This window comes from Halichoerus grypus, chromosome 8 (genome assembly GCF_964656455.1).
Source record: "Halichoerus grypus chromosome 8, mHalGry1.hap1.1, whole genome shotgun sequence".
Taxonomy (NCBI): Eukaryota; Metazoa; Chordata; class Mammalia; order Carnivora; family Phocidae; genus Halichoerus; species Halichoerus grypus.
In genome coordinates, this window is record NC_135719.1 from 126,160,813 (window position 1) to 126,188,250 (window position 27,438).

At 39.1% G+C, this 27,438-nt stretch overlaps 1 protein-coding gene across 21 annotated transcripts in view; it reads left to right on the plus strand.

The window, feature by feature from the left end:
• TTLL5 (tubulin tyrosine ligase like 5) overlaps nt 1–27,438 on the plus strand; it is a 274,823-nt gene that overhangs the window by 103,780 nt on the left and 143,605 nt on the right. For 14 of the 21 annotated variants that reach the window (XR_013440787.1, XR_013440786.1, XR_013440789.1 and 11 more), the window contains 6 exons: nt 880–1,026; nt 2,119–2,222; nt 4,825–4,952; nt 7,649–7,732; nt 8,333–8,734; nt 16,851–17,038. Coding sequence is in view for 17 of the 21 variants with exons in the window: in XM_078053996.1 (XP_077910122.1) it covers nt 880–1,026; nt 2,119–2,222; nt 4,825–4,952; nt 7,649–7,732; nt 8,333–8,734; nt 16,851–17,038 (1,053 nt within the window). In the remaining 4 variants the exon portion in view is untranslated. The remainder of the gene's footprint in view (nt 1–879; nt 1,027–2,118; nt 2,223–4,824; nt 4,953–7,648; nt 7,733–8,332; nt 8,735–16,850; nt 17,039–27,438) is intronic. The other 7 variants (XM_078053982.1, XM_036068564.2, XM_078053985.1 and 4 more) reach the window with 5 other exon arrangements.

The following is a 27,438-nucleotide window of genomic DNA, read 5'->3' on the forward strand; positions in this document are numbered from 1 at the left end:
GCCTCCCCACCAACTCCCTTCCCCATGGGGAAGGAAAAAAGAAGCCACCACCTCTCACATACAGAGTATTGGTTCTTTCTTTTTCTTCAACACTAAACTTCTTAAATGAGCAGTTTCTATTCTTTATTACCCGTGCTCTTCTTCGTCTCTTCCTTCTATTCCCTTCTCTACTGAAAGTGTTCTGTTGAAGTTATCTCACAATGGCCAGATCCAGGGCCTTGTTTTGGTCTTGGTCCTGGTCCTTTTCAGCTCTGGTCTCTTGGAAGATTTTGACATGGGGCCTTTAATTCCCTTGGCTTCCATGACACTCTTTTCTCCTCGGGTTTTTTTTTGGTAAATTTCTGGTGTTTCTGCCATGGGTTTTTGTTTTGTTTTGTTTTGTTTTCTGATTCTTCCTCCTCTTTCCTGTCTCTAAATGAATATGAATATTTCTGTATTCTTTCTCTTCCTTCTCACCTTTGATGATTTCATCTGCTCCCATGGTTTTAATTTCCACTGTCTGTCCTTGAAAGCTACTTTCCCTAAGTAGCTTTCTCTGATCACCCTATTAGAAGTGATACCTGCACTTTGATTTATTATACTACCATTTGCATGTGAGTTGTGGTACTTTTACAGTTACTTCTTTAATATATAATTATTTGCATACATATTTATTGATTTTCTGATTGCCAGCTTATTGAGGGAAGAGTACGTTTCTTTTGTTTTGTCTCTCTGTATCCTTCTTATGCCTAATGTTTTTGCTCTGGGTCTTATTTGTTGAAATGTATAGTGTACCTGTTCTCATATCTCTGTTGGGTAAACCCTTCATAGCCTGTCTTCTGTTGCTTAGCATAATCCCTGCTCCCCTCCCCCCCCTGCCCCGCCGATGACTCTTAATAGGAGCTAGTGGTTCGCTTCCTTAAACGAGCGTCTAGTAACCTCCAGCACTCACTGAGGATGGTATTACCCAGTCGACGATTGGCACTTCTGGAACGCAGAAGAATCTTGGCCCACCAACTGGGTGATTTTATTATTGTATACAACAAGGTAGGTGGTTTATCTCTTACTCTTGTGTTTTAGATTGCCATACACTATTAGCAGCAAGCTAGAAGCCTGTGTCCAGCTGGGTGGAGAGGTCCTTCTCTTTTCTAGTGTTGTCAACCCTTGTGTGTAACTGTTACAGGGAGCTGGACCTCACTCCTTAACCTAGCTGGTCTGAAAAGCTGCTTATTACTTCTGAAAGCCCAGTGGCCATAGTTAATGCTTATCAAAAAGCATATTCCCTCGGAGTGCTATTGTATCTGAGATGAATCCTGGACTATGTGAATTTGCATTGTCATTATTATGCCTTTAAACAGTGGTGAATTGACTATTTGAGAGCAAATTAACTGTGGATTTAATAGAATGACATAATTTTCTTTCCTGAGAGAGTTATACTTTGTATTTGAGAACATTTTAGATGGTGACATCATTTTACAGCCAAGACCAGGAAATGTACTACTTGGTTAGAATATTTTTCAAAGCATCTGATATCCAAAGGGTATTTGGGAGAAAAAAAGTATGGTCATTTTGCAGAAGGGAAAACTGAGGAAATTTAAATGGCATTTGTAAAGATGTGTGGAATAAATAGTAGAATATTAATATACTAAATCGATAGCTGTGATTTACTCCAGATCTGTTGAGAATTTTGGTATGTCTTATATAAGTGAAGAATTTACTCAGTTTGGATGCTGGTAGAGGAGTACCTTCCAAGACCTATCTTTCGTCTCCCTAATTGTAACAAAATACAGTATCTCTGTTGTCATACTGTTAAAGCTGCAAGGGTGAGCACAGATGTTACTAAGCTAAAAAGAGCTATGAAGTTCTTTTTGAATGGGTTATGTGGGCAGAAAGTAAAAACATGATAAAAAATTTACATTTATTCTGCAACTTTTATTTGGAAATTCCAAAATATTTTATGAAATAATGGCAGAGAATAATATATCAAATTTATAGGTGGCAAAAGTACATGGAGGAAGTAAGTGTCTTTACTATAAAGACAAATTAACCCAATGGTAATGAAACCAGATGATGAAGTATGCATTTATCAGGAGTCAGTTTTATCTTATTGTTTTCCTGTGTGGGTTGGGGACTGGGTAGGAAACAGAACAGATGGCTGAAAAGAAATCGAAGAAGAAACTTGAAGAAGAAGAGGAAGATGGGGTGAATACAGAAAACTTTCAGGAGTTCATCAGACAAGCAAGGTAGAAGATATTCTTGATTAATAAAAACTATCTTACTCTATCTGCCAGACTGCCCATTCAATTCTTAATATTTCCTTGTTTCTAACATATGGATGTGAGTGAAATCACTCTCAGAATGAAAAAGAGTTTCATAGGCTTGGCCTCTCCATATTTCAGCCAATTATGTTGTTGTTGTCATGGTTTCAGTTATCAAAACACTGCTGCTGGGTATCTGGGCTGTATTTCTAGACGGCCTTCAAAGTACACACCACTTGAAGTGCTGAGAGAGCCCTTTGGAAAGTTGAAGTTAGAGGCTTCCAGTGTTTACTGGATCTGAATTTATCCCTGACCTATTGATGCGGTGGTGATGACCAAATTTTGCCTACATTGAGTGGGCTGAGGATTTGGCAGTTTCTCAGCACTGTGAGGGTTACGCCTAATTTATATAAAATAGAACAGGTCCTTCATGTGTAGAGTTAGCCTTTAAGGATTGAAAATCTCAGCATTCAGCTCTATCTTGATATAAATCAGTCATGCCATTTTGTCCATTGACAATATGTTTCCAAAGGAAGAGGTAACAAAGGCATTTCATTTAAAATTTTGTAAGACTCACACTGGAGGGCCTTTTTCTAAAACAGAGAGTCATGCAAAACTCCTCAAATAAAGGATAAAACATCTGTATCACCCCATTAATTAGTCTTCAACCATCAAAGTCACTGTGGGGAGAAGAGCAGGAGAAAATCGATTCTCTGTTGGTTTATGAAGTTAAATCAGGTGGTGAGTTATATAGTCTTATATTATCATATAAGATAATATGATCTGTGTTTAAGACCTTGTACAGACCTAAGGATAGCCTCACTATCATACGCTTAAAAACTCACAGCAAACAAAGACATCATTTTGTAGGAGTTTATAATCGTGTAATGTTACTTTGTTAACATTCTTGGGTCTTGAGTTATATGATTGATAATTCAGGTATAGAAGCAAAACAAGAAATGGTTTCTCATATCAACATTATAAAAATCGGAAAGAAAAACTAGAGTATGTTCAGAAAACTACTCTACTTTAAAAGTTAAAAGATTAATATTCTGTTCCTCCTAGGGATCTGCAAGATCCTTATAATATAAAAAAAGAAAAGAAAAGCCAATTTTTTGAAAAGTGATGTGTATTCCCTTACCAGGCCTAACTGGATGCTAAAAATGAATTACATGTACTAAGACAAATGATACAGAGTTGGAGATAAAATATGCTGGAACGTATTTATTACTGTTGTACATTAAGTGTTGATTGTTGGAAATTTCTGCTAGCATCGGTTCGTTTATTACATTTGGGGTGGTACCCGGATACCTCCATCGAGGTTGGTAAATGCAGATCCCTGCAGGAGTCAGGCAAGGAAACACAGATTATGAAGTGGGCAAAGATTAAGAGAAGAGGCATCAAGCAGTTTGTATTTTGACCAACCTTAACCTTTCCCTTTCCCTTTCTGTGAAGGGCCAAATAAAACACACAGACAGGCAGAGGTAATCACCCATTTGTAATCTCAGCTGCACGTGGATCTTTAATAGTTACTTGAGGTACTTTGTGGCATTTGGCTACTCTGGAGACTGTGGGGTTTACCCTGAGATTCATAGAAGCGGTTTCCTAGGTTGTCATCACAGTGTATTCTGAAGATGGGGTATAGGTTTTTTGTGATAACACAGGAATACTTTGCCTATTTAAAGGCCGCTCATCTGGAATACAGCCTGGCTCCAGGAAAAAAAAATGCAGAAGGCCATTGAGAACCTCCCACAGGTGTTGAAAAATCCATGCATAATATGTTTACTAGAAGAATCCTGTGGGCCCTCATCAGATTCCTTATACTTTCCATTTTGTGGATGTTCATAAAGTGCATATAATTTTAATATCTGAAATGACCTAGAACCATCTTGTTCCATCTCCTTCATTGTATAGATGGTTAGGGAACTCTTCATATGGTTATGCTGGTAGGTCTCCTTATTTCTGACATAGGGAATTAAAATGACAAGGGTCTCCTTTAATGAACACATTTCAGTTATCTGGAAGTGGGGGGCAAACTGTGAACGGCCAGATAATAAATATTTCAGACTGTGTAGGATACCTATGATCTTCATAGCATATTCTTCTCTAAAAAGATAAAAACCATTTTTAGCAGGGAGCCATACAAGAATATGTTGCTCATCAGCTTGTCAGTTTTGACCCCATAAAGTTTGTAGTTTGTTGGCCTCTAATATAGAACATGGCTATCCAATAGAACTTTCTGTGTTGTAGCCACTGAGTACGTGAAATGTGGCTAGTCTGAGAAGAATCTTTAAATGTACTTAATTTTAATTCATTTAAACTGAAATCATCATATATGCCTCCTGACTACCATATTGGACAGTGCATCTCGAATATTCACTTTGGGATGAAGAAAGCCTTATCATGCTTTAATTTTTTTAGATGGCTTTGTTTGTATTCCTATTTAACCATCTATTATTAGGGAGTTTTCAGCTTTTACTTTTCATTTTCCCCTTCTCCAGCTGACTCCATTTCCAGAATAAAATCTGGTGGAAAGATTTTCCAGAACAGCTTCCTGTTCTGACCATACTCTCTCTCCTCGTTTCAGTGAGGCTGAACTGGAGGAGGTGTTGACTTTTTATACCCAAAAAAACAAGTCTGCAAGTGTCTTCCTGGGGACTCACTCAAAGAGTTCTAAAAACAGCAACAGTTATTCTGATAGCGGGGCAAAGGGTGGTAAGTATGATGGTTTATTAATGAAAAATAAGAAGAACAAGTGAAAAAATGAGACATGCGAAAAGAGCCAAGAATCATGTGCTGCGTAAGCACTATCAGACTCCAAGATGGTGAAGTATTGCAGTGTGGGGGTCGGGGCTGAGGAGGCGTTCCATTTTTGTCCTCAGAACAAGAGGGACATGGTCTGATTTTTTTTTTTTTTCACGAAAATTAACAGCAGAGAGCTTTTCAAGACAAGCTAATAATGGCTAACATTTAAGGGAGTGCTCATATTACTATAATCTGCTGGATGTGATCTAATTTTTTTACTTTTAAAAACCATATGGAGTGGGTGCTATTATTCAACTTCTTTATACAGATGAGAAAACAGAAGCTGAAAGAGACTGAGTAACTTGCTCAAGGATCCCCTCCACGGTGCAGTGGGATGAGAATTTGAACCTTCATCTGCCTGACTCAAAGCTTGTGCTCTTAATCTGTGCTCTTCTGCCTTTCCTAATAGTTATTTCCCATTCTTTTTAAGTTTTTTGCTTCCTCTGGCTTAGCAGCATTGGCATTTGGGGTAGAAGAATTATTTGTTGCGTGGGACTCTTCCATACCTGGTGGGATGTCTAATATCCTTAGTCCCACATCCTAAATGCCTTTAGCTTTCTTCAGTCACTGTGATAGCCCAGAATGTTCCCACGCATTTCTAAAAGAGCTCACTGTGGGGGAACTCTGTGATTGGGGATTTTGGAATTAATGTGGACCGAACTCTCTAGCTCATGTCATATGATCAAAAAATAGCAGTGATGTTCTGTTATAAACAAAGCTTTGTGCCTTAAAGTAAGATTCATTTAAAATCTAGTTGGGAAGTGTAAGACATAGGAAATCTACACCAATTCTGTCACTATGCTGAGCACTAAATTCAAGGACGGAGACTCGTTCCCTGCTGTTAAGACTACCATAGTCTAATGTGGAAATAGCGAGGATAATTGGTCATTTAAAATGTGGAGTGAGTGTTCCAAAGAAACAGTGTTAATGTTTTAAAAACTGTTTTGATTCAGAGGCTAGTCTACAAAAGCCTATTTATATTGAGCTCACTGTATAATCGAATGATATTTCTAGAAGTCCCCAGGTCAGCCCTCTTCTTTGAGCTGTCCTGGCTTATCTAAGTTCTGAAGTTAGTTGATTCATCTGTTTATTCATTCCTTCTACACGTTTTTCCCAAGCACCTGTTGTGTGTCAGACATTGTGATGGCTGCTAGGTATACAGTGACCAGGGCTGTCCTAGGACCTTGACTTCATAAGGTTTATCGTCTAATAGATAGAATTGGGTGAGTAAATGTAGGAAGAAGGTTGGTGGAAGCTTTGAGAAGCTCCTGTAACAGTGCTGAGGAAGAGAGGCTGAAGAGTTCTTACAATGAGGTTGGGGTAGAGAAAAGTGAGTTAACCTAGAGAGGTGAGGGCCTACAGTGGCGTTCAGATAAGTAACTTCTTCCCTGGGGAAGCCCTGACAGTATGTCCTGACAGCATCTGTTTGTACAAATGGGTCCCTGAAAATTCTGGGGTTCATGTGTTAAGGATGACCTCTGCGTAAGAAGATCTGTACCTATCTAGACCTAACAAGAATAACTAGAGAGGCAGTTGGAAGGCCCCAATTAAGGAAACAACGCTTTGACATCTGATAGTATCTGGACTGATTTCAAACATGAGCAAACACATGTGTGACAGTCACCACCACTGCTGGTGGTGATGGGCAGAAACTAATTCCTATGTCCTCATTCTTTCATTCTGAAAGATGATAGTAGGTAAAATGGCCTTTCTTAAGTTTTTATACGAACTAGCCCTGAAAAAGATTCTGGAGTATTTCTGCAAGGACACGATTAGCCCTGGCTGTCCTGTTTCAAAATCCTGTGGTAGGAAAAAGCTAGTGTATTAGAGCGGAATTTATTTATTAGAGTGATTTTGTAAACTCACTCAGCTTGCTCAAGTAAAACCAAGAAGTTTACTTGAAGATACAGAGCTATTATGGGCGCCTAGGTGGCTCAGTCAGTTAAGCGTCTGACCCTTGATTTTGGCTCAGGTCATGATCTCAGGGTCATGAGATGGAGCCCTGTGCCAGGCTCCATACTGGGTGTGCAGCCTGCCTAAGATTCTCTCTCTCCCTCTGCCCCTCTCCCCCCACCATTCTCATTCATAAGTGAATAAATAAATAAATAAAAGCAAGCAAGAAAGATAGATACAGAGTTATTGTAGTATCCAGGTACCTTGCCAACAAATATTGGGGCTGTTCTTTCTGTCTCTTGGTTGTTGCACTGCTCCATATGTATTATGATTTCTTTGCTCCAGTGGGTACCACCAACAAGCTTGGTTTCTTAGTTTCCCTAGTTTGAATTCTTGGTAGAGGCATCTGACTGCCCTTACTTATTATTATTTTTTTTTTTTTTTCTTTTCTTTTCCAGGCATGTCCTAGCTTGTTGCCATCCATGGATGGCTGTCCTGGGTTTAAGTATTTTTCCCTGGTTCAGTTAGCTAGAGCTGGGGTTGGGGATGATTGGGAATCTTTTGGTTGGTTGCCCACTCAACAGGGCTGTGGATGTGGCCAGCCTTGGGAAAGTGTGGTGGGGTATGCAATGTTCCTGGGATTAATTATGAATTGTGTTATATTTTGGAAACAAAATTATATGTAGAGCATTTGTATTTATTTTCTGTTTCAGATCACCCTGAGACGATGGCCGAAGTGAAAATAAAGCAGCCCAAACAGCAGCAGGCCACAGAAATTCACTGTGATAAATTATCTCGTGAGTGACTTCAAACCTACATAGATTTGCCGCTCTCTGATAAATCCCTAAAAGGGGAGAAAAAAAGTCATCAGATAGTAAACGATTCTAAAGTGTGAGGCATTACCCCAAAGAAGATCCTTTTCTTTGTTCTTTCTCTTCCCTTAGAATTTCCTTCTATTTACTGATAACCTATTTTCCTTCTGAGGAATTTTTCATTTTCTTAATATTTAGAAATTCTGAGCACTTTTTTTCCCCCCCAGAAGGGTGAAAAGCAGAGGGAGAGCAGTTAGCTGTCACTACCAGAAACTTTTGTCCTAACGCCCTCACATTTGTAAAATGCCTGCTCTGGTTGATGGAGGTAGTCTCAACTCCAGCTTTTAGAAATTCGAGGACTACAAATAAACTGTTTCTGTTGCCAGGTTGTCTTGATAGGCATGATTCGTTAAGTTCATGATGAACACTCATTAAAGTCTCTTGTCTTTCATGATTTCTGTTTCGTGCTAAGATTATTTCAATGTTTAAAAATGTTTACTTCATGTTTTATAGAGATTATATGTCAGTTTTTCCTAAAATGATCTGCTTTGTTTTGTTTTATTTTGTTTGTTTTTGTTTTAATAGGATTTACCACTTCAGCAGACAAAGAGGCTAAATTAGTCTATACAAATTCTTCCTCCGCTTCTTTCTCTGGTCCTGTTGTTACTCTTCTGCAGAAAATTCCCAGTACCCACTTGTCATCTATTATTACAACCTCTGACCTCTCATCAGGGCCCGGCCACCATTCTTCTTTCTCTCAGATTCCTCCAGCTATCCCCAGCATGTCTCACCAGCCAGCAGGTTTACTGAGCACAGCCCCTAACAGTGCCTCTCCCTCCATACATCCTGGGACACAGAACGCACCGAGCCCTGCTGGCCTGCCGCGCTGTCGATCAGGCAGTTACACCAGTGGCCCTTTTTCCTCTTTCCAAAGTGCTGCCCACATCTATAGCCAGAAACTGTCTCGTCCCTCTTCAGCAAAGGCAGGTGAGTGTGAGAAAATGAAAGGCAGCCTGCAATGTCAGCTTCTCCCCGGCCCGCATAAAAGAAAAAAAAAAAAGAATGCCATCTCTTCCATTTTGCCCTTTCTTTTGAAAGGTAAAGGGACACGTGCATTGTTCTGATGAGACTGAGGAAGAGTCTTGCATTTGGTCCAGTAGCATTCATCCATTAATACAAAATGAATCAGGGCTTCTTTGAGATGCTGGGTAAAGGATGAATGAGACCATTCTATTTAGTAGGAGCTTACAGTCTAGTCAGGAGATTTTCCATCACAGATCATCATAGACCTACAAGTGTGCTATATACATTCTTTCTGATCCAAATAGTTATTTTTCAGTGTATTTAGAGTCAAGTATGACCTGAATAAATAACCAAAGAATTCTTAAAATAAGGTATCTAACTTTAAATGAAGTAGGTAGACCCATATTATCAGTGAAGTTTTTTTTTCCCCATTTTTAATAACAGTTTTGTGGAGATACAATTCATATACTGTGAAATTCACCACTTTAAAGTGTGCAATTCAGTGGTTTTTAGTATATTCACGTAGTTGTGCAACCAACACCACTATCTCTTATTTTAGAACATTTTCTTTATGCCCGAAGAAACCCCATACCTATTTGTAGTCACTGTCTGTTTCCTCGTTCCCCCAGCCCTGGCAACCACTGAACTACTTTCTGTCTCTATAGATTTGCCTATTCTGGACATTTTATGTAAGTGGAATCATACAACTAATGGCGTTTTGTGAATGACTTATTTCACTTAGCACAATGTCTTTAAGGGTCATTTATGTTGGGGCGCCTAGGTGGCTCAGTTGGTTAAGCGACTGCCTTCGGCTTAGGTCATGATACTGGAGTCCCGGGATCAAGTCCCACATCAGGCTCCCTGCTCAGCGGGGAGTCTGCTTCTCCCTCTGACCTCCCCCCTCATGTGCTCTCTCTCTCTCATTCTCTCTCTTTCAAATAAATAAATAAAATCTTAAAAAAAAAGGGGGGGGGCCATTTATGTTGTAGCATGTGTCAGTATTTCATTCCTTTGTATGGCTGAAGAGTATTCTTTGGATGGATATACCATACTTTGCTTATCCATTTATCAGTTGATGGACATCTGGATTGTTTTCACTTTGGGGCTATTATGAATATTGCTGCTATTAATGTTTGTGTACAAGTTTTTGTGTGGACCAATGTTCTCATTTCTCTTGGGTGTATACATAGGAGTGGAATCACTGGGTCATATGGTAGCTTCATGCCTTTTTTTTTTTTTTTTGAGTAACTTCCAAACAGTTTTCAAAGTGACTACATCATTTTGCTTCCAGCAATGCATGAAGGTTCCAGTTTCTCCACATCCTTGCCAGCCAACACTTAGTATTATCTGTCTTTCTGATTTTACTTATTCTAGTGGTTTGGAAGTAGTGTCTCATTTTTGTGGTTATCATTTGCATTTCCCTAATGACTAATGATGTTGAACATCTTTTCATGTGCTTTTTGGCCATCAGTATGCCTTCTTTGGATAAATATTTATTCAAATCCTTTGCCTATTTTTAAATTGAGATATTTATTTTTTATTGTTATGTTTTTTATGTAGTCTGGATGCAAGTCCCTTGTCAGATACATGATTTTGAAATATTTTCTCCCCTTCCGTTGGTCATCATTTCATGTTTTTGAAGCACAAAAGCTTTTAATTTTGATGACATCCAATTTATCTGTTTTTCTTTTGCTCTTATGTTTTTGGTATCATACCTGAAAAATTATTGCCTAATCCAAGGTAACAAAAATTTATATGCATGTTTTTTTCTAAGAATTTTATAGTTTAGGCTCTTTCATTTAGGTCTTTCATCCATTTTGAATTTTTTATCCATTTTGCGTAGGATGTGGCATAAGGGTCTAACTTCATTCTTTTGCATGTGTATATTCAGTTGTCCCAGCACCATTTGTTGAAACAGAGTATTATTTCCCTGTTGAATTATCTTGGCATTCTTGTCAAAAATCCTTTAATCATAAATGTAAGGGTTTATTCTGGAGTCTCATTTCTGTTCCACTGATCGACAGATGTGTTTAGCCTTGTGCCAATACCACATTGTCTTGAGTATTGTAGAATTGTAGTAGGTTTTGAAGTCACCAAGAGTGATTCTTCCAGTTTCGTTCCTTTTTTCCATATTGTTTAGACTATTCTGGATCCCTTGCATTTTCATATGAACTTTAGGATGAGCTTGTCAATTTCTGCAGAAATAGGCAGATGGGATTTGGATAGGATTGTGTTGAATCTGTAGATTAGTTTGGTAAATACCTTACCATTGGTCAAGTTTTTAAACAGTTTAGTAATATCCATATTACGATGAGTTACAGCTAAGCTATGTTTTGTAAATAGTCAATTTATATTTCTTAATTAGTATCTGATTTCAAATGAAATGAATATTATAATATGCAGCTTGAATCAGAGATATTAAATGTATACTTTAATAAGTCATAACTATGAATATGGGCATGTATGTGTGTGCTAATTCTGAGTGGTTATTCTTGTGATTTAATCTTCTAAGATTGATAGTAATAATAATCAATAATGTTCTGGTTTGAACTGTTTTCTCCCATTTGAGAGAAATTCAGTAAGATCAATGTCTCCAATACCCTGTGTTAATCAAAATTTTCTTTAAAAAACCTTCATTTTTCACACTTTTCCCAGAGAGGGATAGGGAACAAAAGGAGCTAGTCAGTTCAAAAATATTTTTAAATTTCTGTTGTGATTTATCCTTTGACCCGTGGATTGTTTATAAGTATATTGTTTAATTTTCAGATAGTTGGCATTCTCTACTTCTTGTAATTGTCTATTTCGCTTATTTCCATGGCGGTCAGAGAACACATTCTGAACGGCTTAAACAGTAGTAGACAACAGTATAGTAAATGACAATAATAGCCTGCAAGTAATTTGAGTTTAATTTTTCTGCGGTTATTGAATAGTTTGAGAGTGAGAGTAGGATACGATTTAACTTCAGACTTTTTTTTTTTTTTAAGATTTTATTTATTTATTTGAGAGAGAGAGAATGAGAGACAGAGAGCATGAGACGGAGGAGGGTCAGAAGGAGAAGCAGACTCCCCGCTGAGCAGGGAGCCCAATGCGGGACTCGATCCTGGGACTCCAGGATCATGATCTGAGCCGAAGGCAGTCGCTTAACGAACTGAGCCACCGAGGCGCCCCTTAACTTCAGAGTTTTTAAAGATAAATACACAGTATGAAATTTCAAAGGTCCCCACCAAAAGAGGAAAAATGTGGAAATTCTAAATCTTTGGGAAGAAGAAAAATGGATTGAGCAGGAAGCTTAGAAAAAGCAAGAGAAATGAAACTTAAAAGATAGCAAACCAAGTCCCAATGTCAAGAATAAAATAAATATAAATGGGTTGAACTTGTTAGAAGAGTGTCAGGTTGAATTTTTTAAAAAATCCAACTGTGTGCTGTTTACCAGAGAGAGATACACCTAAAGAGAAGAACAAGGAGTGGTTGAAAGTAAAAGGATAAAGAAAGAAATGCCATGTAAATACCAACCAGAAGGAACATGGTATAGCTATATTAACATATGCTAAAATAGACTTTAAGATATAAAATTTTCTTACAGATACAGACAGTAATTACATAAGACAAAAGGTAAAGGTTTAGTTCGGCAGAAAGATAAAACAGTTCTAAGTGCATCTAATAAAAATAACCTCCAAATATATAAAACAAAGATTGATACAAGTACATGAGGAGTCTATAAATCCACTGTCTTAGTGGGAGATTTCTACATACATCTATCAGGTACTAATAGACTAAGCAGATTGTTTTAAGTTAGCAAAGATAAAGAGGATTTGAACAAGTTGGTAAGCTTTATCAGTTGGTCATACATAGAACTGTGTACCCAATAATTAGAGAAAACACATTCTTGAGCATTCATAATATATTCATAAAACCAGTCATGTCCTACATCATAAAATAAGACAAATTTCACAGAATTGGCATCATACAGGCACATTCTCTGTCTACACTGCAATTAAATTGAATGACAATAACAAAAAGTTATAGCATATAACAAATCCTCATGAATTTCAGTATTGAAAAGAGTCAAATACTGGGTGTTGTATGGAGGTGTTGAATCACTATATTGTATACCTGAAACTAATATTACAATGTATGTTAACTCACTGGAATTTAAATTAAAACCTAAAAAAAATAAAATAAAAAGAGTCAAAGAAGAAATCATAATGGAAATAAATGTAAAAGTATTAGAATGGAATGATAATGGGACAACTGTGGGTCCAAGTGTATGGAGAGCAATGAAAGGCAGTATGTGGAGGGAAATTTACTGCCTTAAAAACTTTCATTTGAAAGGAAGAAAGGCTGAAGATTAATTTCTAAGTATTTAATTTCAGACATTATAGAAACAAAACATCATAAATCTAAATAAAGAAAAAGAAATAATAAGGATAAGGGCAGAAAAATCAGCGAATTCAGAAATAAAGTACACTAGAGAATATCAAAACCAAAAGTTCTTTGAAAACCCTAATAAGATGGACAAACCTCTGGTGAGACTGATCAAGAAGAGAGAAGACATGGAGAAATAATATGGGGTTGGGGATGGAAAACCTATAGAACACACAAATATTGCATAGGTGACAAAAAGAATTGTTAACCGTTTTTTTCCAATAAAATTGAAAACTTACAAAATGGACAAATACAAAAGTATAACTTACATAAAATTCACTCAAGAAGATGAAAGCCTCAACAGTCCTGTATTAAGATAATTGAAACAATAGTTAAAAATCTCACAAAATTTGAGGCCCAGATAATTTTATAAGTAAGTTCTAACAATCTTTCAAAGGGCAGATAATTCCAATCTTAAACTCTTCTCGAGAATGGGAAAAGAAACGATACTCATCTCATTTTGAACACCTAGTTTAATCTTAATAACAAAACCAGTTGAGGATAGTATGAGGGAAATTAGAGACCAGCTTCATTTATGAACATAAATGCAAAAATTCTAATCAAAATATAAGCCAGCCAAATCTAGCAACATATGAAAGAGATAGGACACCATAAACAAGTTTATCCTAGGAACACAGGAGGGCTTAACAGTAGAAAATACATAAACAACATTTGCCACATCAACAAACTAAAGGAGAAGAACCATATTCATCTTAGTAGATGCAGAAAAAGAATTTGATAAAATTCCACAGTCATTCATGATAAAGCTCTCAGCATAAGAAGAGAAGGAAACTCTTCTTGAGCTGAAAAAGGCTATCTGCCAAAATCCTACATGAGGTATCAGTGTAAATGGGGAAATGTTGAAAGAATTTTTTTTAACATTAAGAGCCATAAAAGGATGCCCACCAATATTGCTTCTATTTAATGTTTTACCAGAACCAGCATAGTAAGACAAAAGAAATTAAAAGCATAAGGATCACAAAGGAGGAAATAAAATTTATTTGCAGATAATACATTGTCTGCATAGAAAACTGAAAGTAATCTACAGATACATTTTAGAAATAATTATTTTAGCAGTATAGATGGCCATAAGATCAATATTAAAAATCAGCCTTTTCTGTATATTAGCAACAAAGCAATTTTTTGTAGTGTGGTTAAATATATATAAAATTTACCATTTTAACTATTTTTAAGTTTTTTTATATTTCTTTTAAGTATACTTAATTTCTTTTTTTATTATGTTTTTAAGTTTACAGTTTAGTTGCACTATGTACATTCACATTGTTGTGTAACAGTCACCACCAAGAAAAAAATAAATCTAGGAATAAAATTTAGGGATAAATTTAGGAAAGAAAGGAAATTTTATAAGGCTTTTTGAGGGACATTAGAGAAAACCTAAATAAAATAGATTAAATAGCTTATATGCATGGATGGAAAGAATCAGTGTCCTAAATGTTTCCGTTCTCATCACACTGATCCCTAGATTCAATACAATTCCAACCAGAACCTCAATAGGTCTGTTGTTACACTTGACAAGCCCATTCTAAATGGCCAAGAATAGTGAGAACCTACGAAAGAACAAAAATAAAGTGGAGGAACAACAACAACAAAAAAAAGATATGATACGATAACTGAGACAGTGTGGTATTTGTTATAGACAAATGGACCAATGGAAAAAAACAGGAAGTTAGAGACACAGATGGAACCTTGATACGTATCCAAGATGGCATTGTGCATAGTGGAAAAGGAGGGGTTTCTCAATACACAGTACTGGGACGATCAGTTAATAATACAGAGAAAAAAATGAAACTAGGTCACTGACTTACACTATGTATAAAATTAATTTCAGATGCAAAACTTAAAACTTCTAGGATAAAATAGGGGCATCTGGTTGGCTCAGTTGGTTAAGCATCTGACTCTTGATTTAGGCCCAGGTCATGATATTGAGCCCCACATGGGGCTCTGCACTCAGCAGGGAGTCTATGTGAGATTCTCTCCCTCCCCTGTCCGCCGTGCTTGGGTGCATGCACACACGCTCTCTTTCTCTCTAAGATAAATAAATCTTTAATAAAAACTTCTAGGATAAAATAAACAAGATTATCTTTAAGATCGCATGGTATGGAGCCTGTGACACATAAAAGCAAAACTGCCATAAATCAATAAGAAAAAACCCAATAGAAAAATGATCAGTGGTATCAGAAAAGAGGTAACACATGCTCAGCATCATGATTAATCAGTGGATGTAAATGGAGACTACAATGAGATTTTTACCCCCTTAGAAGTGAGAAAAATTAAGATACTTGACAACACTAAGTGTCGGGGATGTCGATCAGCAGGAACTCTCATATTTTGCGTGTGGGAGTGTAAAAAAATGCCACTTTGGTATTATCACATAAATTTGAAGATTTACCATACTCCATAATTCAACAATCCCATTCTTAGGCTTATACACAAGAGAGGTTCTTGCACATGTGCACCAGGAGATATTCAAGAGTGTTCACGGCTGCACTGTTTATAATAGCAATAAGTTTGAAATAACTAAAATATCCATTGATGGGGGAAGAGAAAAATAATTTGTAGTGTATTTGCAAAATGGAATACCAAGCAGCGGATAAATTAATGCATTTTAAGCTATGCTTAGCAAGGATGAATCTTGAAAGTATGGTATTGAATGACAAGAACAAATCTCAGGAACCTACTACAGTAAGATACCACTTTTGTAGAGCTCAAAACCAAGCAAAATTATCTAGTATTTTGTTTATGCGTACCCACACAAATACATTATTGAAGATATTTTTAAAAAGGAAGGGAATGAATGATAAGGGGAAATAAGGGATGTCTCAAGAGGAGCACATAGTTGATGCATATTAATTGGTAATGTGGTTTTGATTTGGGTAGTAAGTTCACTGGTTCATTATAGTATTATTTATAACTTACACACCTGTTACAAAATTTTCTATGTATCGCACAATAAACATGAAAGAGTTACAGATTTTTTAAAGCAGTATCACCAGATTGTATATACCAAATGATCACAGTTGTATAAGCATTAATAAGACAGAAAGGAAACATAGTATTTTCTGGGTTTTAAATTTTTTTTTTCAGTGAGATGTATGACTTCCGTCATAGAAAAAATGTGAACCTTGATTTTATATTAAATAATTTCAGTGCTCAAAAACTCTCCGATATTACAGTTGGAAGAAGAACATTTAAATCTGAAAGGAAAATGAGTCATTTCATCCATATAAGATTATTGCTGTTTTTCTAATTAGACTGTTTTGCTGTTATCTGTTTTCCCTTTTGAGCTTGGTAAGACGGATTGTGGCTTATTTGACAGTAGATGCCATAGGCTACTGACAAGTAAAGTCCCATTACAAGAAAAATAAGAATTATAATAAGTTTTAAAACTATACTTTTTTATTCATTAAAATTAGTAAATTCTACAAGTGTTTGTTACCCACTGCATATGATGAAATTTTTGTGTGCGTGAAGCTTTCATAGTAAACAAAAACATGTTAATAAATGCTTGTAACAAGTTGTCAAAGATCCCTGGGATTCAGTAAAGTATCTGTTGGCTGAGATTTCTCTGTCATCACCCTAAGTTTTTCAGGATTTTTTTTCCTAAGTGGGTAAAAACTTTCCTCTTTTTTTTTAGCAGGTTCATGCCATCCGAACAAGCTACACTCGGGAATGGCTAAACCACAAAGAGAGGGAGAAGATGGTTCTCCGTACAGCAGACGGTATAACCCAAGCATGGTCACGGCCGAGCTCCAGCGGCTGGCTGAGAAGCAGGCAGCCAGGCAGTATTCCCCATCTACTCACATCAGTCTCCTCACCCAGCAGGTACGGACAGTTGCGGGACCAAAGAGCTCTTTGGTCCGGAGGATCTTAAGGACAGGGTAATCTGTCCGTCCCTGCCTCTGCTCATTTCCTGTATGCTGATGCTTGTTGAAGGAGTATTAGTTGGTGTGAGCTAAAGAATGAGAGTGTTCCTCTTGGTCTTTAAAGAAAATAAACTTCTGTTACAGGTATTCCAAAGTTAAGTCGCTACTAACTCTGATGTATTTATTTCATGGATAAACAGACTTGAACATTCAGCTGTCAAATAGACTTTTAAAGGATCTTTAAAAATAACTTCTTTCTTTGGTAAAATTTTCCAGTGAGTTTGTCTTAGAAATCTTTTTACCAGAATGCCATAACGTTACCTTTTACTTTTTTTTTTTTTTTAACTATACACCTTTCATCTCTTGCTCTCAGGACATTTTATGGCTACTGACTAGTAAAGCATTTCAATACACCTTTAGTCAACACATGTCATTCTCCCCATTTTACAGATGGGGGAAACTGAGGCTGAAAGAAGTGATATAATCAAGGTTATTCGGGAAGCTGGATAGATGGAAATAGATACCACAATTTTGACCTTAAGTTATAGATATAATAACAAGCTTACAACACAATGAAGTTATATGAAACTTTCACAAGAACTTTGGGATTGTTTTTGCCCTCCTTGCTGATCATCCCCATGGTATTTAACTAGAAGTAGAAGCCGTATCTTCTCCCTTTCCTTTATGCAAAATGACATTGAAGTCCCCCAAAGAAATTATTATAATTTAACTCCACAGTTACATTTTGCTATATCTCTGGTGCATCAGAGTCTTAATTAGTGCAACTCTGTAATGATAATCAAGTCTAGAAAAAAGTGAAGCTGAAAATTACTTCGAGCACGTGTTAAAAATAGGCAACACACTGCTCCCTGGTGGTGCCCTGCTTCTCTGTATAAAATTTAGAACCAAAATTAAAAGTAAGCCTTAGCTTTACTTCAGCCTCATCCCAGTGTGTGAGGCTGTAATGAATTTTCTTTTTCAAAGCCCTAATCGTTTGAAGGGAGATGAGGATGCCTGATTTGAAATAGGAAGCAAAATATCTTACAAGGGCAGTTTTGAGACTTGAGGGGGGTGGGCGAGTTAAATTTTACAGATGGAGTGATAGGAAGAAGGTACTTGAATGTCATGACCATGGTAGAATAGGAAGGAATTTTGAAATGTGAAGTGGTCGTGAAGGAGGGAGAGGGCCAGTGATCCGCTACCCGTTTTTCACTGGGTCGCTGACAAGAGTGTATGTTTCTAGCTTATAAATGAGCAGCTAGAAGCACCAAGACATTAGGAAATTTTCTTTGCAGTCATAGTAAAAAACATAGCCAATGTTAGTGTTTACATATTTTCAGCTTCTGTCATTTGGTAAGCTGCAAAGCTTGCAAAATGACAAGATTCTGATCCTGTGGGACTCCAGGGTGATTGTATCCTAATGGGAAAGTCGTTTCCTTCAGTCCATCTTTCTTGTTGAAGGAGAACTTCAGTGCCAGAGAATTAAAAGTCCATCAGACTCCTGTACGTAGGGATCTGAACTTGCCGTTAGATGTCAGTCTTAACTTTTAGAGTCTGGTAAAAGGGTGGCTGGTGCTCGGTACAGTACTGAGGGAGGGGCTGTGGTATGTAATAAGCAGGGTGGGGTGATGGAAAGCGAGCTGGACTAGCCATCTGTAGATCTGTCTTCCCCCACCACGGACCAGCTGTGTGATCTCGGACAGTTCACTCAACTTTCAACCTCAGGGTTTTTGTTTGTTGATGGGGTAAATACAGTAGGCTCCTGAGGATAGTATGCAAAAACTACTTCGTAAAGTCTAAATGCCATATATTTGGAAAATATTGGTATTTCAGCCATAAAAGGCTTTCAGTAAGAAATAACTTCTAATTTGATTTGAAAAAGTAGTTTTTAGGTAAAATACAGTGTTACCAAAATGAACTTGGTTATTGAAAAGCTCAATTGTATGTTATCTGGCTCCTTCCCCTCAGAGCAAGTAATTCATCAATTTGGAATTTGGAAAATTCTTTTATTCTTCTTCTAGTAAATAATAACCTGTTACAATGGCTTCATATGTGCTCTGGCCCATGTGTTTGCTAGTGGGGGTGCAGACTCAAAGTGGGGGCAGCTCTGCCCTTCTGTCTCAACTTGGGCCGTGAAACCTTCAAGGCGGCTTCATCAGAAGCAGCTTTGTGTTCAGTATTCCTCATACCTGTGATTATTTCCTGACTTCCAATTCCTATTTTGTGTTTGTGTCTGCCCGTCCTTCCTTCCTTCCTTCCTTCCTTTTAAATCCAGTAGGGTTAATGTTTCCTTCCCCTGCTTCCCTTTTTTTGGTAAGATAGTTCTGGATAAATTTATTCATTCTATTGTTTTAATGTTTCTAACTGGTTGTTTTGTTTTGTCTTTACTAATTCCCTTCCTTCTGCTTTTGCTAGCTTTATTTTGTTTCCTCCCAGTCTCTTAAGTGGGATACTTACTTTCATTCTCTCTTGTCACTGTATTTAAAGCTACGAATTTTCCTCCCAGTATTGCTTTCATTATATCCCATAAACTCTGATGTATCTTTACATTGCTTTTCCGGGTAAGGTGTTAAGAGACCTGCCACTACATAAGGAACACAGATTTTTTAATGATTTGTGTTTTCGAAGATGAGTATAAAAAATTGAAATCCTTGGGTCCGTTTTTGAAAAATCATTTTATTTTGTCTATAATTTCAACTGCTTACCCCATTAAAGCTTTTAGTGGCATTTTTCCTAAAACTTTTAATTCAAATGTGTTTTTTTAATTTATTCATTCAAAAACATTTTATTAAGCTCTTAGGAATGTTCCAGGCTTTGGTACTAAGCCATGGGGATGATATAAGACATAGTCCTTGGCATGAAATAACTCACAGTCTGGTAAGGGTGACAGCCACATAAACACATGATAGTACTAGCATGGAATATGCACGAAAGAGATATTTCTAGGGAATAACAGAAGTATCAAAAGGGGTAATACCTAACCCAGCCTGTGTATGGGAGTGAGAAGGCCAGAGCAGCCTTCTTGGAAGAGATTCTGTCGAAACTAAATCTGAAATGTAGGCAAGTGGATGGCAGGAGAAGGGTGAGAGCAGGTTCCAGGATAACAGCTAGCCTGTATGTGTGTAAGGAAACAGTAGGCTGGTTAGTGGTATTGGAGGATAGGGAATCAGCAGAGAGCAGCTAGGATGGAAGCTGGAAGAGAAGACGTAGGCTATTTAAGGAAAGCTTTCTCTGTGAAGGAACTCATCTTCATCTCATAGATGACGGGGGGGAGGGGAGGGGGGCACAGAGATGCACTTGGCTTTGCCTTTTAGTTTGGTCACTCAGGTAGCTGGAGGAGGGTGGGTTGGAGGGTGAGGCAGTGTCACTCCGTTTCCTTCCTGCTCACTCGTGAAGATGCTCAGGAACAGGGAGCTGGCCAGAAGTAAAGAAGCAAAGTACTCTGACAACCCCAAAACATTACAGTAAAACTTGGAGGTACCCAGAATTTACATGAGAGGCTAAATTGTTATGGATTTGCAAGGCTAAGAACAGAACCTCATTTAGCCTGTGATGACTTTCACTACTTCTGTTATGATTTAACTTTCTTTATGGCCTACAAAACGCAAGAACATCAAACTTTCCTTGCCACACGGAGGGGCCACAATAGCGACTTCAGCAATGTTCGTGCCGGCACGCGGACGCTCGGAATAATGCTTGAAAGAGATACATGTTCTTAGTGGGGGTTATTCAACAAGTACCCTACAAAGCTGAGCAGAGAGCAGGTCAAATTTAGTTTCCCCTTGGCACACGAGAGGCTGGCTGTCCTTTGGGGAGGGGGTTCTTTGGAAGTCAGCGTGCGCATCCCTGAAAGCAGGGTTTTCTGGGAGCATCTTCCGTGCTGTGGTAGCTGACAGGGCGCTGGAGTCGAGCTTCAGTCTCACTGTCTCAGTGCCGGGAGAGGTGTGCGTTACCACTGCAGCCCTCTGCACAGACGTTGCCCTTTGCGGTTACTGTTGTTAGTGAGCAGAAGAATGTGGCCAAGGAGCCCAGCTCTGTGGTGAGGAGTGGGAGGCCGCGACTCACAGGGAGCACCGGCCCTCTCTGTGCGGGCGAGTGTGAGATTTCAGGACCCAGCTATCATTAGGAGCAGCTCCAGCTCTTCCAGCCTGGGAGTTTAATCAAAGGAATAACAGCAGACCACCCAGGCGAGGGCTCCAAGGCGAACGAATGTGCTGTGTCAGTCTCTTTCCCCCAGCCAGCCAGTGCCCGGGATGTGGCCAGGCCTCCTGGAAATGTGCTGACAGATACATAGGAGGGAGGAGACACTTTCTGCTTCTCACATTTTTCATGTAGATGGAGAGTGGAAAAGAAAACCATTCCATTTCTTTCATTTTTTGCTCCTTACCCTGGTACTTCTCTAGAGCAGTTCCAGAGAAGGGTATATGCTCACGTGTAGAATGTTTGGTTTCTACCAGCTACTCATTCCTCTCACTCATTCATATATGGAGGAATTCTCTATCATTTCTTCTGCTTCAGAAGCTGCCAAGGTGGACCTTGAGTGAATCTTACTTTCAGAATTTCCACTTTGAAGGTGAAACTGGCAGAGAGGGAGCTGAATTTCTGAAATGATGACGAATGTTCTCCAGAACTGAGGCGGACGGCACCCAGCTTATCCCATGCTTGGGTGTTTGGGAACTCTCCTCCTGCCTCCTTAGCATGCCCAGACACATTTGAACTGTTGTACATTTATGTTCTGATTTGGTGGTGGTTTTCCAAGTCTAGCTCCTTTGATCCTATATTCTTTCTGGGTAGAAAAAGTTACACTTCTCTGTATCATACATATTACTCTTTCCCATTTCTAGAAACAGGAACGGATAAATGGAAAAAACAGTAGTTCTTAAGTCAGTGAGACCTTGGAGAAGTTACTTAACCTCCCTGTGCCTTGATTTCCTTCTCTGTAAAATGGGGTAATTTTAGTATTGAGATTAATTCTCCCCCTGGATCCCTGTGCCTCCTGGCTCTGGGGCCTCACTCCAGCTGATTCTATCTAATTTCCTAGCTCTTCTGTGTCTCTCAAGGCTTTCAGCCCCCAGTGTTCCTTAGTTCCTTAGCCTACCGTATGGTCTCTTGTTCTAAAATAACCTTTCTTTCACCCTGCCACCCCCTCAAATTCTTGTCTTCCCTGTACCGCCGAACTTTAAAGTAACACGCCCTTGCTGCCCCAGTGCCCCGACCCTGTCCCCTCCACAGTTACCCTTGTAGTCTGACCTTGTCTCTTACCATTTTGTCCACCTTTCTCTTAGAGGTTGCCAGTGACCTTGGAATTGCCAACTTCGGTCACCTATTTTTAATCCTCATTCTCCCTCAGCATGCGGCACTATTATTGACCACCTCCTACCTGAAAAACTTTTCTTAGCTTCTTCAACCCTTTAGCAATTCCCCTGGGAGCTCATCCTCCTCTTTCCCCTGAAGACTAGATTCCATTTGCGACATTTTTTAAAAGCCACTGGCATATAGACCTCAAATATATCCACCTGGCAACAATAGGCTCTCCCCGATTAGAGACAGTGGGATGGTGTCTGGGCTTCCGCTTCTTCCCGTTCTTCGTAGCTATCCCAGCATAGCTCTGAAGTCAGAGCGCAACACAACTGTTTTTTCAACACACAGTTTCCCCTTGGGTACTTGTTCTCTTCCCATAGCTCCATCCGGTACCGTTCTGTGGATTTCTTTCACGTACGCATCTTTAGTGTGAACCTCTTTGCTGAGTGCTAAGTCCAGACTTCCAACGGTCAGACATTTCCACCTAACTGTATTATCAGCATCCAAAATACGCAACACATTTTAAACATATTTTGAAAATATTCAAAAAAATATTTAAGACATCTAAAACCTATTTGTTCGTCTCCCTTTTATCTCTTGGTATTGGTGACACTGCAGTTCTCCTCGGGATTCAGGTATGGAGCGTTTGATTTGTCATTGTCCCTGTTTGCTTCTTCATTCTCTCTACATCCAGGCAGTTGCCAAGTCTGGTTTATTCTGACTCCCTAATATCTCAAATATATTTTCCCTGTTTCACTTTCACATCGACTGTCCTGCTTAAGGCCTTAATTATCTCAATTGGACAGCTACAGTTACCTCCAACGGTCTCCTGTCCACCTTAGTCTTTGCTGTAAAGGAATCTTTTTGAATCACAAGTCTGGTGATAAGACTCCTTTGCTCAAGAATCTCGAGGGGGCTTTTTGTTATCTACAATGTGAAGCCCAAGCTATTAAATGTTATTCAAATCCTTTATTTAGAATCTGGCTCCAGTCTACTTCTCTAGTCTGGCCTCTCCCATCACACATGTTTTTGTGCACTCACCCAGAATTTGTTGGTCTCCACGCCTTAGTTTTTGCTATCTTCTCATGGGAAATGTTCCCCTGTCACCATGTCTAACTTTATGCATCCATCCAGGCTCAACGTAGATGCTGTTTGGTTCTCAACCCTCTGGGGAGCTTTCCTGGTATAATCTGAAAGTGGCCCCTGTACTCAGAAAGCAGGCAGACACCAGAGAAAGAGGCAGGCCACTCAGTGTTGGTAGGTGGCAGTTTTAATACTAGCAAAGGCGGGGGTGGGGGTGCCTGGGTGGCTCAGTCGGTTAAGCGTCTGCCTTCGGCTCAGGTCATGATCCCAGGGCCCTGGGATTGAGCCCCGCATTGGGCTCCCTGCTCAGTGGAGAGAGCCTACTTCTCCCTCTCTCTCTCTGCCTGCCAGTCTGCCTACTTGTGCTCTCTCTCTGTCAAATAAATAAATAAAATCTTTAAAAAAAAAAATACTAGCAAAGGGAACCTACATACGAGGCATGTCTTGGGCAGCAACAAGATGAATGGATCCCCACACCTGCTGCCAAATCTTAGAAGTTTATAAAGAGGCCCTAACTGGGCTCAGTCATGTATACTGTGCAGGTGTTTTCAACACATCAGCATTTCAAGGCCATGTCCTTAGAGCAGCCTCTGGGAGTGGGAAAGGCAAGTGGAACCCACATTCCAAGGATGGGAGGAGGGGCTGAAGAGCCTCTGTGTGGCCCGGTCCAGCTCCTGGGTCAATCGGCAGCCATGTCTTTCTCATGGCGTTCCCCAGCAGGTGCCCCTTCACTTGGATGCATGTCATTTCACGCATCACACTCTCTTGTGTCCAGATAGCTGTCTCCTGCCTCGGTGAGCTCTTTGGGGGCAGTGTCCTGTGCTGCCTCAGAACCTGACTCATGGGTAAGCCTTAGTCAATGTGCTTATTCTACTGGACTGTAAGTTACTTGGTTGAGGATGGGGACCCGATTTTCACCATTTTTTTTTCAGCTTTGGTATATGGTATGCACAGTACATTTTCGAATAAAAAAATGAAGAACCCATTGCCTCCTCAGCCAGAAGTCATCTTTCCACTCTCCATGCTCCCTTAGCCCCTCATTAATTTCTCTGTGTAGTAAACCTGTTACAGTGATTTTGCATCTCTTCTTTCATGTTGAGTTATAATCTGTGTGATGACACTTCTTTCTGATCCATCACCTAGCACAGCACCCTTGCACTAAGTAGGCACTTATCACATCTTTGCTAAGTTGAAAAGAATTTCTCTTCTGTGTTTTTTGGTTTTTATATTTTTTAAAACTCTTGTTCTTTCATGTTTTCTCATTGACAGTACCACACCTGCCCTTCATCATAAAGCAGCCAACATTCACTGAATGTCTGCTTTGCACCAGGCACTGTGCTAAGCACTTTATAGACATTATTTCTTTAACCCTAGGATGTAGATACTTATTTTTTACGGATGAAGAAAACAGAAGCTGGAAGGATAAGTGACTGTTCTAAGGTCACATAAATGGCAAGTGACTGAACCAGGATTGAAACCCAAGTCTGTCTGTGCCATGCTCTTCCCCTCAGTGCTTTTTCCTGCCTTCTCCTGTGGGAATCAGGACTCTAACCTCTCATCAGCTGCATGTGGCTGCAGAGTGCTAGCCAAGCCAGTGCTTGAGGCTGCAGGAGAGAGACGGGGAATTGAACTTGCTGTTCTAGTGATTAGAAGTGCTTCTCCAGGGGCCCCTGGGTGGCTCAGTCGGTTGGGCGTCTGCCTTCGGCTCGGGTCGTGACCGCAGGGTCCTGGGATCAAATCCCGCATTGGGCTCCCTGCTCAGTGGGGAGTCTGCTTCTCCCTCTCCCCCTCTCCCCTTCTCCCCTGCTCGTAATCTCTCTCTCTCCCTCTCTCAAAAAGATAAATAAAATCTTTAAAAAAAAAAAAAGAAGTGCTTCTTCACTCAAAGGTTGAGAGATATGTGGCTTTGTCTAGATTATCAGTTGTTTGTTGAGTGAATAAGTATTTGTTGAGTGAACTCTTCATCAGATTATTTTATGGTGAAATCAGTTGATCCTTTGAGGAGGCAAAACTCAGCCTTCTTAATCTGCAGAGATGGAGAAAGAGTGGATTGATTTATCGTGGTGGTGGCAGCCCTCATTGACTCATAAAAACCAAATGTATAAATTGGAAACACTATCAAGCAATTTGGCTGTTTTGTAAGGTTTCCCAGGAATGTCTCAAATCTTAATCTGGATTTTGGAGCACTGAATGTTGATAGGCATATGTGTGTTATGTAAATGACAATGTTCAACAGAGAGGGGCTACATGACAAGAGAACTTAGTGTTGGTGAATTGGAACTACAGAGATTCCCAGCTTTTCCTAACCCCTTTTAAAATTTAATTAACATTATAACTCATATCTCTTGGTGATCAGAGTGTAAATTTCTTGAGGTTCATTTTATTGGCATCCAGGAACTGAAACAGGAGTTGAAGCTGTCTTAAAACATGTTGGTTGGTGTGGCTGATGATTTAATACATTCTCAGGAAGTGCCCTTGAAAGAATGGTTAAAAAGGTAGCTGTTTAAGGATGATTTTTTTTTTCATGTTCTTGATTGAATATATTCTCTAATATTCTCTAGTGATGAAAATGATGTAGTAAGTGCAGATCTGGCACTTTTGGTGTTCCTCTTCTTTTATCTTGAGGGAAGTGGATCTTGGTCCACTGGTATTTCCTGTTCAAGGACTGCCTTCGGTTCTAGCTACATACACTAAAACAAGTCAGGAAGGACTTGCCACTGCATTTCCCTATTCCAGATCACTCAGAGCCCCACAGTCAGGGGAATGAAAGTTTCCGTGGCAGGCTCGATTGATCTAGTCATATTCTGATGAGCCTTTGCCTATGAATGACACAGAGACCATTATTCTCAAGATGATACTGGTGTAGTTCTGAGGACATTATGAATGCAGATTTAGACAAATTGATCTTCATATCATCCTGAGTGATTCTTAACCTTTTCAGAGTCAGAGATCCCTTTGAGAGTTGCATAAAGGCAATCTTCTTCTGAAAAAGATGTGCATTCAGACTTAGAAATTTGCATTAATTTCAAAGGGGTCATAGACACCCCCCAATTAGGCTCCCTCTTGATGCCCTTTGGACCCATGGTCTCCAAGTTAAGAACCTCTGACAACTTTAAGGTAGCAAATGGCCAATAATATCGATAATTTGGCCAAAAGTGATCACTCCAAACTGTGATCACTGTTGCGTCACACATTCTGTGTATATTTCAGTGATATCCCCCAACTAGGGTGCTTCTCAGGGGAAGCAAGGATTTTTGTTTTGCGGGGTTTTTTCATGGTTCTATGTTCAGTGCTGAAAAGAATGCCACAGAATAGCTGATAAATATTTGTTGGATTAATGAAATAATCTTTTGAAGCTCCATCTCTTGACCTCACTTGAGCTGTGCCGAGATTGTAAGCTGCATTGGGAGCACTATTATTTGGTCTTTCATGTTGAATTCCCAATCTCCATTTTGATAAGTAAGATATATGACATTTGCAAACAGCCTAGTGAAACTGAGATTCAAGATCTGTTTCACTCAAGATAAAAGGAAAACCAAAAGTGCCAGATCCATACTTACTAGATGATTTTCATCACTGGAGAAATACTAGAGGACGTATGCAACCCAATTTCGAATGGAGTGTCAGCCTTTTTCAGTTTCAGTGCCAAGAAGAAATATACAGTATAGACATTGTGCAGACAAGGAGCGAAATCTGAATGCAAAGCTCTTATTTCTCGTATTTGAGAACCTTGCCCAAGGCTTCAAGACCAGGCAGAACTCATCTCTAAAATTATGCAGGGCACTAGCAAGATCAACACTTACCTCTCTCTAATCACTGATTATTTTATTTCCCATTATTCCAAAGCAGTCCCTCCCTTATTTGCAAAAAGAGGTAATTTGGAACCTTTAATTTCCTTTCTGGCCTGCCAGTGACATTAATCACTTTTCCACTCACTGGTGAAACTAGCTGCTAGCTAGAGGCTGTGTGTGTGTG